This window comes from Chiloscyllium punctatum, chromosome 37 (assembly GCF_047496795.1).
Source record: "Chiloscyllium punctatum isolate Juve2018m chromosome 37, sChiPun1.3, whole genome shotgun sequence".
Classification (NCBI taxonomy): Eukaryota; Metazoa; Chordata; class Chondrichthyes; order Orectolobiformes; family Hemiscylliidae; genus Chiloscyllium; species Chiloscyllium punctatum.
Window position 1 is genome coordinate 10,107,615 of NC_092775.1, and position 12,128 is coordinate 10,119,742.

A 12,128-nucleotide genomic window follows, 5' to 3' on the forward strand; every position below is an offset into this window, starting at 1 on the left:
AACATTCAAGAAGCTCAAAACCAAGCAAGACAAAAAGAGCCAACTTGATTGGAACCCCATCTACCACCTTAAACATTCACTCCCTCCAAAAGTGTTTAGTGTGTGCCACCTATAAGATGCATTATGACAACTCCCCAAGGCTCCCCTAATGCAGCCTTGCAAACTCTGGCCTCCACTACTAAGAAAAGTAAGGGCAGCAGATACATGGGAGCACCACAGTCTGCAAGCTGTCCTCCAAGAGGTACATGATCCTAACACCATTCCTTAAGTATTGCTGGCTCAAAATCCTGGAACTCCTTCCTTAAGGGCAGTGCGGGTCAACCAACAGGACATGAACTGCAGCAGTTCAAGAAGGCAGCTCACTACCACTTTCTCCAGGGTGATTACAGATGGACAATAAATGGCAATGGCCACATCCCAAAAACAAATTTTAAAATGTGAAATGAAGAAAGTTCAGCAAACACACACACAAAGTGGTCAGCTATTGTAGCAAAAGCAAAAAATCTTTCTATAATCCAGCTTTTATCATAAGAGTTAGGAGCAGGAGGCCAATCAGTTCCTCAAGCCAGCCCAGCCATTCAATAAGATGATGGTTTTTCAAATGATCGAATCCCTACAGTATGTAAATAGGCCATTTCGCCCATCAAGTCACACCAACTCCACCCAAGAGTATTCCACCCAGATCCACTTCTCTTACCTTACTCCTATAACTCTGCATTCCCATGGCTAATCCACATAGCCTGTACATCCCTGGACACTACAAGGCAAATTCGCATGGCCGATCCACCTAAACTCCACATCTTTAGGCTGTAGGAGGAAACCGGAACACCCAGAGGAAACAAATGCAGACACTGGGAGAACATGCAAACTTCACTCAGACAGTTGTTTGAGACTGCAATTGAACCTGGGTCCCTGGTGCTGTGAGACACAGTGCTAAGGCTGAACTATCCGAGGTCTCAAAACTCCTCTTTTGTGCCAGCTCATAACCCTCAACTCCCTGATATTTCAAAACACTGTTTAACTCAATTTTAAATACTTTCAATGATTGAGCCTTCACAATTCTTTGGAGTAGAGAATTACAGGCATCCCTACCCTCAGATAAAATTCCTAACATTTCAGTTTTAAATGAATGTCCCCTTATTCTGAAACTATATCCCCTAGCTCAAGATTTGCCCAACAGTGGAAACATCTCAACAACACTCAGAATCCTGTATAAGGTCCATCAGGATTGAAAGTTGGGGACCCTTGGACAAAATGTTGAACTGTTGCTTACTCTTTCAAAAAAGTGCTGTTTCTTTAGCACCTTTCACAGAAGATATCCCAAATTCTTTATTACCAATTGGAATAATCTTGAGCTTATGTCATGTAGGAAATCTGCTAGTCAATTTGCCCATAGCAAGACTTCTGATAGATTAGCAACCAGAAAATTGTTTTGCTAGGTTGACTGAGGGATGAACATGTGATGCCGAGACATCCAATCATCTCTGAATGGTGCCATGGCATCTTTCACATCCATCTTAGAGGGAAGACAGGATCTTAGTCTTAAGTGCAGGTGACAACTCAAGTAGTACAACAATCCCTCTGCACTGCAGTGCAGTACCAGCCTAGATACTTGTGCTCTAGGGCTTAGAATGGGACTGAATATGCAACCTGTTAGTTCAGAAATATGAATGCTGCAGACTGAGCCACAGCTGACACCACCTTTAACAGATGCAGACTCACAACACACTTCCTGCACCTTTTATTTCAACTTTTCTTGTTTCCTTTTCCATTCTAACAATGATAAGGGCACTCTGTTAGAATTACTAACCACGTTGTAAACAAGAGCATTTAATTAATTAAAGATGTTCTCGTTTGTGCTCTCTGCAAATGTCAAAACATTATTTGGGGCAAAGAGGCCACATTGTAGCGTTGCTTTCTATTGGCCCCAATGCCAGCTCAGTACTGCAAGTAAGTCCAATCGGCCATGATCGAGTTAAACTGTGGAACAGGTTGGAGGAACTGAATAGTATCCTTAACTTTGAAAGTCACATTACTTTCTTCCCACTTGGAGTCTGTTTTCGGACTACGTGCTGTGGAGAATGGTGTAAACAGTGTAGGATGGGACGTGAACACTTCAGTCATGACTGCAGCGCATATGGCTCTTAAATATCCCAATGTGGCCGAATGCTTTGCCATTACTTGCCCGCATTGGATGAATGTCGGCGTATGGCGGTTTTCCTTCAGCCATTTCTATTGCTGAAATCCCTAAAGACCAGATGTCTGCCACGCAGTTATACCCAATTTCTTGAATCACTTCAGGTGCCATCCAGAATGGAGTTCCAATCACAGTGTTCCTTTTGGCCATTGTATCCTGAATAAAGACAGATAATTTATTAAAGGGAATTTTCCCAAATGGTGTGTTACATCTGAGTTTAAAATCATAGAAGTGCACAACACAAGACTGGGCCATTTGACTCATTATATCCATTACATTCGCGATGAGTGGTTCAATTAGTCTCACTCGCCTACTCTTTCCCATAAATATAAAAAACTAATTTCTAATTAAATATTCCATTTCCTATTGAAATGTACTATTCAATATGTTTCCACTGTGCAGTGATTTCCAGGTTATTAAAAATAAACTCTGTGCAGAACTGCTATAGGCAGATATACATTGCTGTCATTTTTGAAACAATGGATTGATTGATTATTTATTAAAAGAGCTGAATTTAATCCAAATTTCCAATAAATGCACTAAGTGCAGACCTGGAATTAGAGGCCAATAATTAGCTTCACACCCTGATGGGTGGAGAGGGTGGAAATAAGTCATAATAACAGTGCCCAATTATTATTCAGAGATCTTTGTTAGGAAATGTAGTAGTGCAGGATGTTTAGGGCAGATTCATAGAATTGCACAAAATTTACAGCACAGATACAGACTACTCAGTCTAACCAGCCTACATCAATGCTCATACTTAAGAGTCTTGACTCACTTCTCTTCTATTCATCATACTCTACTGTTACCTTTTGTTAATTTCTCACCGTGCATTGCGCTGGCTTCTAATGAAATGCATCTACACAAGTACTCCCCAAAAACAGAGTTCCACATCTTCTTTTGAATTTCCTGAATTTGTAGTGATTATTGTGTGATTATCTCCAAAGTCTGACAGCTTGACAACTGAAAATATTTATGCCACATCCACCCAAACAAACTAATCTCAATTTTAAAGATTGCTTGGTCCCTGACTGAAAATACTTTGGTTTAGCATCACCTTGTGGCCAAGTGGAGAATACAGACAGACAACACAAACAGCCCAAAAGAATTTGCATTTTGCAAAGTCAAAGTTGCATAGTGAATGGTAGGACCTAAGGGGTCTAGTGAAAGAGGGGGACATTGGAGTTCAGGTGCATGGTTCTCTGAAAGTGCAGTCACAGGCAGACAGGGCAGTAAAGGAGGCTTTTGGCACATTGGCCTTCAGTCAGGGCACTGAGTATAGAAGTTTGGAAGTTATGTTGCAGTTATACACGATGTTGCTGAGGCTGCACTTGTCAAGTGCTGAGTTCAGTTTTGGTCACCTTGTTATAGGAAGGATATTATTAAACTGGAAAGACTGCAGAAGAAATTTACAAGGATGTTGCCTGGACGCAATGGTCTGAGTTATAGGGAGAGGTTGGACAAGCTAGGAGATTTTTCTTTAAAGCGTTGCAGACCGAGGGGGCACCTTATAGAGGCGTATTGGATCATGAGGGGCATGGATAGGGTGAATGCACTCAGGATTGGGGAATCAAGGGCTAGGTTACATCAGTTTAGGGTTAGAGGGGAAAGAATAAAACAGAACCTGAGGGGCAACCTTTTTTTACACAGAGGGTGATACGCATATGGAATGAGCTGCCAGCAGAAATGGTTGAGTCAGGTACATCAACATTTAAAAGGCATTTGGACAAATACATTGACAGAAAAGGATTAGAAGGATATGGACCAAATGCAGGGAAATGGGGTTAGCGTGGACAGACATTTTGGTCGGCATGGACCAGTTTGGGCCAAAGGGCCTGTCTCCATGGTGTAGGACTCTGACTCCAAATTAGATATTGTTCCAGAACATTAATAGATTGACACGATTCACAGATTGTGTTATTTCTTGTGAATTAACCGAGTTGTTTCATGTAACTTGCTCATCAATGACCAAGAGCTCAGGTAACCAGTGCCCATTTGACAGTTACTGATTAGCAAAGATCCAGGTTTGATTCCTTTGATTAGTTGAATTAACTGGCATGAGCTAGGTTTACCAAGTAGTAAACTTACCTTCAACTGGGTAGGATCTTCAAGAAAGAAAATCACTCAGGTTTGTTTTTGGAAGAGCAGTAGCATACAGACATGGTTGATTCATTCCAGTAGCATGGGGGAAATTATCTGCACATGCACTCAGTAGGCTCACAAGAGTACATGGGAAGGAGATCATGTTTTCTGTGCAATCTAAGACTGTATACCCTTTCATAAGGTAGTCATTTGGGTGAGATACTGCTCTGTATTATATTCTGAAACCACAATCAAAAAAGTCTAGACCATATCTACTTCACTTCCTAAAATTGTCATCACTACATCATAGAACAATATCGTTGTCAATAGTCTCTCTAAATCAAGCATGACTGAATTATCTATAATAGATACAGACAATTGACAAGGAAGCCCCCACCGTTGAAGGTTTGTAAATCTAAAGCCATCTGTCCCTCCCAAGTATGCTATACTTCCCACAATTTTCTAATTATTCACGTATTATAGCACTTACTCTACACTGTACTAAAGAGCCCACACCAAGGTTATGTTCTCAAGTCCTAGTGTGGCACTCAAACCACTATCTCCTGGGAAAAATGATAATACCAATACCATGACAAGTACAGGAACAGCATGAGTTCACTAGACCCTTAGAGTCAGCTTGACCATTTAATAACATCCAGTAATCCGCATCTCAATTCCACTTACCCACCTTTGTTCCAGATTCCCATGATATCTTCATCGAATAATATGTAATCTATTCATCGTAGTCTTTTGATGGGGCCGCAAACGCGTCTTATGGAAAGAGTTCCAGATTTCCAGAGTCTTGCTTAATTATTTACATTTTATTTTACTTCTTCATGACACCCCCAGAGATTTTCTGCATCTGCTTTATCAAAGTCTTGTAATGTTTTAACTACTTCAATGAGACTACCCTCAATCATCTATATGAAGGGGATACAAACTTGTGTGAGTATTCTCATAACATAATCCTTAAAGTCTGCCTGGGTTGGATCTAATCTGCAAAACATTTACAGCTAAATAGCTAGAGATTAGCTTATAAATATATAAAAACATCATGTTTTACTTTGCTTTTCTGAAGCTTCTAACTCATACTCTTAAGCTGCAATGGCCAGTGCTTTGGAAGAAATTACACCCTCTCATCAGCTACCAACCCTAGGTTCATCAGAAGGTCAAAGAATGTGTGCTATAATGGCTCCATCTCCAGATCATGTTATCCTCAAACATGGGAACACTGAATTTACTCATATCCTCCAATTAATCCATCCTGGGGAGGGCAGTCCCTGCACCCTTTTAGGCATGAAAATGGTCTTGATTCTGATCAGTACGTCTTTAACTTTGGAGCTTTGCTTCTTTACTGTCCTGGTAAGATAGACAAAGGAAAAACAAACTTGCCATGGGGAAATAACTTGCTTACAAAATTGTCACGTGCTGTTTTGTTACCTGGACTTGTACCATGCTTCAGTTCAGAGATTACTTACAGTAAGCTGACCAGCAACTCCAAAATCAGCCAGTTTGGCGTGGCCCTCATTGTTGAGTAAGATGTTTCCAGCTTTGATATCCCTGTGGATTTTTCTCATGAAGTGTAGATACTCCAGTCCTTTCAATGTGGACTGTAAAATTGTGGCGATCTCGTCCTCTGTTAACTGAACAAAAAAAAAACAACAGTTTTACTGCATAGCCTTGGAAATATTTCAACAGATCAACTGTTGGACACTTCAACTGTTTTTCGTTGTTAGCTATAGTTCACTGGGTAACTGCAGCATTTGCTACATTACAACAATGATTACACTTCAAAATTACTTCACTACCTTTCAAATGCTTTGGTAAGTGCTACAGTTTTGATGAGTTCTATAAAAACAATTGTTTCTTTCTTTCAAAGTTCTTGATAAGATTTAGCTTCTAGATAATTCTCAAAAATCTACACAATAATCACATTTTATCCCACTGCAAGATGCATATCTACTGGCTTTCTCTCTGAATCTATCATCTGTGCTTCATCCTATTGAATCACCTTTATAGGTTCCCTGTACTCTACCCTCTCTCCCAATCTGTACTGTAAGTACATATCATCTTTCATTTATATCACAGGATGTTTTACAGCCAACAATGCATTTTTGAATTATAGGCACCACTGTAACATCGGAAAACCCAATTTGCTCTGCTTTGATGGTTCTAATCAGTCATTACGTTTCCTCCAGAATTCCAAGACTACAATCTCGGGGCACTTCAGTGCAATGGTTGGAAAACAACACCCATATCTCCTTGAAGTTCTTGAATAGGGCAAGGAGATGATAACACTTCGGTGCAGACATGTTATTTCTGTTTTGCATTTAACCAACAGAAACCACCTTGTATATTTTCATCTTTGACCTAGCTTTATCTCAACATTTACAAAGACCACCTTTTTGAAACTCCCACATTGCTGACATTCTTAAAACTGCTTCCAAGAAGTTGCTTCCCCTTCTGTGGCAAATACTTCACTTAAATACTGAAGGCCATTCCAAGGTAGTGCTCGCTAGCCTCAGGCACTTAAGATCACAGTCATCCTGGTTACCTGTAACTTCTAAACACCCCATCGTAACAGTGTCTTTTTCTCTACTTTTATGAGTACCACAGTCAATGATCCTCTAAGCTCTCGGCTTCTTTCAAACAGATACAAACTAATGAGATGAACTACGAGTGATCTGATCGAAGTCTTCAAGATATTAAGAGGAGACAACAGGGCAAATATGGAAAGACCATTTCCACTGGTTGGGGATTCTAGAATTAGGGAGCATAGTTTGAGAATTAAGGCCAGACCATTCAGGAGAGATTTTAGGAAGTACTTCTATACATAAAAGGGAGATGTTGTTTGGTACTCTTCAACAAACAGCAGTGGAATCTGGATCAGCTGTTATTTTTAGATCGGAGATAAATAATTTGTTTGGCAAAGACTATTCAAGGCAAATATATAGAGTCAGACCACAGATAAACCCTGATCTCCCAGAAGGATGGATCAGGCTTGAGGGGCTAAATGGCCTACTCCCATTCCAATATTCTTAGAAAAGGTTTCCTTTCTTCTCCTGCATTTTACTTTTGAACTGAAAACATATTATGCTGTTCCATAGTCATGGAGATATACAGCACAAACAGACTCTTTGCTCCAACTCTTCCATGCCGACCAGATATCCTAAATAAATCCAGTCCCATTTGCCAGCATTTGACCCGTGTCCCTCCAAACCCTTCCTATTCATACACCCATCCAGATGCCTTTTAAATGCTGTAATTGTACCAGCCTTCACCACATCATCTGGTAGCTCAATCCATACACATTTCCTCCACAAAGTCAACATCTCTCAAGATGTAAAACCAGAACTCCTTTCGCTTTTCAGTTTTGTTCTCCTTCAACATCCTGAGACTGTTACAATACAGGCCCTTGATTTATCTCGCCTTTCCAATTCTGATGGTGGCTTTTGGTTAGGCCTTAAACTACTTTTCTCATTTAAAAACTAAGCCATGAAATCATTTTAAAGGTTAAGTTACATTTTCCAAGAGTTTCCATCCCACGTATGGATTTAGGCAAAATTTCCATTATGCTGACAATTTGCCCTTAAATGCACACTGCTCCTGGGAACAACAACACTAATCTACATCATCAAATGGTGTTTTCTCTCAACCCTATACCAAAATAGTCTGACATGAGGGTAGAAGTGGAACAATAGATCACTTGGTGGCATAATCAAGGAGATAAAACTTCTCTGAAGAAGCCATGCCTTTCATAACTAAGTCAACAGTCCTGGCCTTCTCAATCCCTCCATGGTCTTGTGCAAGTTACATGCAAGGTTACAAGGATGGGGCAGGGGGGTGGGTTTGGGTGGGAAGCTCTGCAGAGGGTTGGTGTAAACTCAGTGGACTGAATTGCTTACTTGCACACTAAGGATTCTTTGATTCCTTATGATGAAGTAATTCTGTAATATCTTCATGTCGCTGATATTCTGAATATCATTCATGTAATTGGAATTTCTCTGGTCACGTGTCAAAGCAGTTTGAAAACAAACATTAATAACCTGTGTCGCTAAAACATCTTCTTGGCCTGCCAGCTGTCACTATTTACGCAAGTTGGGATTGGTTTTGACAACAATGTTCTGGTGTGAAATGCTTCCTCTGAATTAGCTCAAGAACTAACCTATAACTGTAACAATAGATCACCAAGTGACATAACCAAGGAGTAAGACTCTGCTGATGAAGCCATGTCTTTCATTATTCATTCCTATTAGTCAGTAATCCTCATTTTTGAATCTCTCCATGGTCTGGTGCAAATGCAAATAGTAATTGATGTGAAGTTAGGACAAGCACCAAATCTTTAATCACCTACCCAATCAGATGGGCTGAGTAGGGCTAAGATGTTGAGATCATAAGTATCTAACATTCACATTGGGGCAAAGAAATTGACTATTTTGGTTTGTTCTGGCTAACGAACAGAATACCACAAAAAGAGGAAATAGACTGTAGCAGATATTCCAGCATGCAATCCACTCTCATACAAATTCGACAAAAATACACAAGTGGATTTGTTGTCCAAGTATCTTATTTCTCTGACCTCTCATACACTAGCTACCATTTAACCCATGTTTCAAAACTATAGCACAAAGGCGCCAAGATTAATTCCACAACATCAGGTTATAGTCCAACAGGTTTATTTGGAAGTACTTAGCTTTTGAAGCACTGCTCATTCATAGGTAGCTGTGGAGCAGGATCATAAGACAAAATTGTGTCTATAACTATAACCTGGTGTTGCATGCTTTTTAAGCTTTGTCCACCCCAGTCCAGCACCAGCACCTCCACATCAAGATTAATTCCAGTCAGATTTTTCTGGTTTATACTGCAAGATTAAATCTGAGCACAGGAAAATGTTTCGGTAATTACCCACTTTCCACAGCAACCCATTGAAATAAGAGAAACAGAACCAATTTTCCAACTTATAAGCACATTTTGAGTTGGGTTACAGGTGTAACAAGTAGAAAATCAGAAGGAGCAACAAGAAAGGTGGCAAGCAATTTTGAGAATGACATTTTCGGGATGTAAACGTATTTTGTTATGCTTGTCAGTTTTTCACTTCAATTCCCTCTGATTTTTATTTTCAGAAGTATTGCCTTAATTGCACAAGTTAGAAATAATCGCATTTTAGTTTAATAATGCTGTGGCTAGAACATAGAACATAGAACAATACAGCACAGAACAGGCCCTTCGGCCCACGATGTTGTGCCGAACTTCTATCCTAGATTAAGCACCCATCCATGTACCTATCCAAATGCCGCTTAAAGGTCGCCAATGAATCTGACTCTACCACTCCCTCGGGCAGCGCATTCCATGCCCCCACCACTCTCTGGGTAAAGAACCCACCCCTGACATCTCCCCTATACCTTCCACCCTTCACCTTAAATTTATGTCCCCTTGTAACACTCTGTTGTACCCAGGGAAAAAGTTTCTGACTGTCTACTCTATCTATTCCTCTGATCATCTTATAAACCTCTATCAAGTCACCCCTCATCCTTCGCCGTTCCAACGAGAAAAGGCCGAGAACTCTCAACCTATCCTCGTACGACCTACTCTCCATTCCAGGCAACATCCTGGTAAATCTTCTCTGCACCCTCTCCAAAGCTTCCACATCTTTCCTAAAGTGAGGCGACCAGAACTGCACACAGTACTCCAAATGTGGCCTAACCAAAGTCCTGTACAGCTGCAACATCACCTCACGACTCTTGAATTCAATCCCTCTGCTAATGAACGATAAGTGTACATTTCCCTCAGCTCGCCATAAGGCTGGCAGACTAACAGCTGGCCTGAACACAGCAATCACTGTCGAATTACTGCTCTGCTCCTACTTTATTGTGGCATGACCAAACTCCAGATTTCTGAACAACTCTTAGAATTTCAGAAAAGTCTTCCATTAAATTGTTTCCTCATACTGCTATATTCTGGATTGTGTTAAAAACATTTTGGGACAATTAAAGTTTTTCAGCACATAAGTAAGGGAGCATACCAGTGAATAGGTGAATGCGTAAGGTGGCAAGGCAGGATGGGTAGTCAGGCGATGGGTGGAGGAGGGATTCAGAGAGTCATGGGGAAGTTAAGGGACCATTGGGAGGTGTGGGATCCAGGTGGTGGTGAACAGCTAAATTGGGTTGGGGCAGTTCATGGCCACAGGGTCAGTTCTATATTTATGTAGTTAACTAGGAGTTAAATCTGTTTTTTTTCTATCTAACATCTCCTGGGTAACTATTCAGGAAAGCACATCAAAACTCTGAAGTTTTCAAATTGAGCTTTGAATCGGAGACATTTTCAGAAGCTTCTGGGATCAAGGGAGTTGCCAGTGAGAAGTTTAAACTTCTTAGCAATTCTAACAGAGTCACTGCATCAGAACTTCCACTGGGTTCCGAAAAGTCTTGAGTCAAACGTCTAGTCTCCTACTATGCGGGGACCAGAAGATCTAAGCCACTACTGGCTCGCACATGACTCCCAAGCAGATGTAAGAGTGATACTGCGGAATATATATTCACATAACAATTAGTTCCTAGTTCTTTACAAATCATACAACATAACATTGGTCAGTTGCACAACTACTGTAAGTACATATTTTTGGTTCTTTCCCCATTATTCCCTTTGACCCAGTAAAATTAGTCTGTCATTTAAGCTCTTGTTTCTTCCAGCCTATCAGACTTTTGTTTTAATCCTTGTCCTACCTATCCCTTAATGTCTATTATATCGGAGTTTTCCCAATTCTGATGATCCAGAATGTAAACCCTGTTTCTGTCTCTAACATTTTGTTTCTATTTCAGTTTTGCAGCAATCACAGTACTTTGCTTTTTAATTCATATCTCACTGACAGAGTTCACAGAGGGAGAGTTTCCCACACAAATCATTTGTCTCATTATCAGGTCTCCTTTCAAGCCACAGTATTTATTCAAATACACAGCAAACAGTTTCTTGGTTTATTTCAGCTTCTCTTACATTTTCAAAGCATGGCACCTCAGACTTCACAATAAAATTAAATTAACTTGGCATTAGAACTTAGCTTGCCATCTCCAATTACACCAAGAGTTTTATTTTGTTCTGTCACCCTCCGGTTCCCCTGAAGGTCACAACAGACGCTAGGAACGGTTCCAAGAATAGGCAAAAGTGATTCCTGATGAAGGGCTTTTGCCCAAAACGTCGATTTTCCTGCTCCTCGGATGCTGCATGACCTGCTCTGCTTTTCCAGCACCACTCTAATCTAGACTATGGTTCCAAGGATAGTCTTGCACCAGGTGTTAAGACAAATTTTGTGTTGAGCAAGATATTCAAACATTTGAGACTAAGATGATTTCAAAAGAGGAAAAACACTAATTTAAGATGGCAACAGTGATCACTTAACCAAGTTGAGGCAAGCTCATGAAACCATCAATAAGCTATAGTTAGAGTCTTACAGATGTACAGCTTGAAAAGAGACCCTTCGGTCCAAATCGTCCATGCTGACCAAATATCTTAAATAAATCTATTTTAATTTGCCAGCATTTGGCCCATATCCCTCTAAACCCTTCCTATTCATATACCCATGCAGGTGTCTTTAAAGGCTGTAATTGTACCAGCTTCCACCACTTCCTCTGGCAACTCATTCCATACACATACCACCCTCTGCATGAAAAAAATGGCCCCTTAGGTCCCTTTTAAATCTTTCCCCTCTTCACCTTAAATTTATGCCCTCTAGTTTTGGGCTTCCTTACCCTGGGGAAAAAGACCTTGTCTATTTACCCTATCCATGCCCCTCATGATTTTATAAACCTCCATTAGGTCACCCATCAGCCTCCAAAGCTCCAGAGAGAAAAGCCTC

The 12,128-nt window shown here is 40.5% G+C and overlaps 1 protein-coding gene across 2 annotated transcripts in view; it reads right to left on the bottom strand.

Annotated features, from left to right (window-relative positions):
* The window catches only part of LOC140462849 (serine/threonine-protein kinase 3/4), a 147,022-nt gene that overhangs the window by 91,017 nt on the left and 43,877 nt on the right, over positions 1-12,128 (bottom strand). For both annotated transcript variants that reach the window (XR_011954548.1, XM_072556223.1), the window contains exons 5-6: positions 5,758-5,922; positions 2,186-2,353 (exon numbers count right to left, since the gene is read on the bottom strand). Coding sequence is in view for 1 of the 2 variants with exons in the window: in XM_072556223.1 (XP_072412324.1) it covers positions 2,186-2,353; positions 5,758-5,922 (333 nt within the window). In the remaining variant the exon portion in view is untranslated. The remainder of the gene's footprint in view (positions 1-2,185; positions 2,354-5,757; positions 5,923-12,128) is intronic.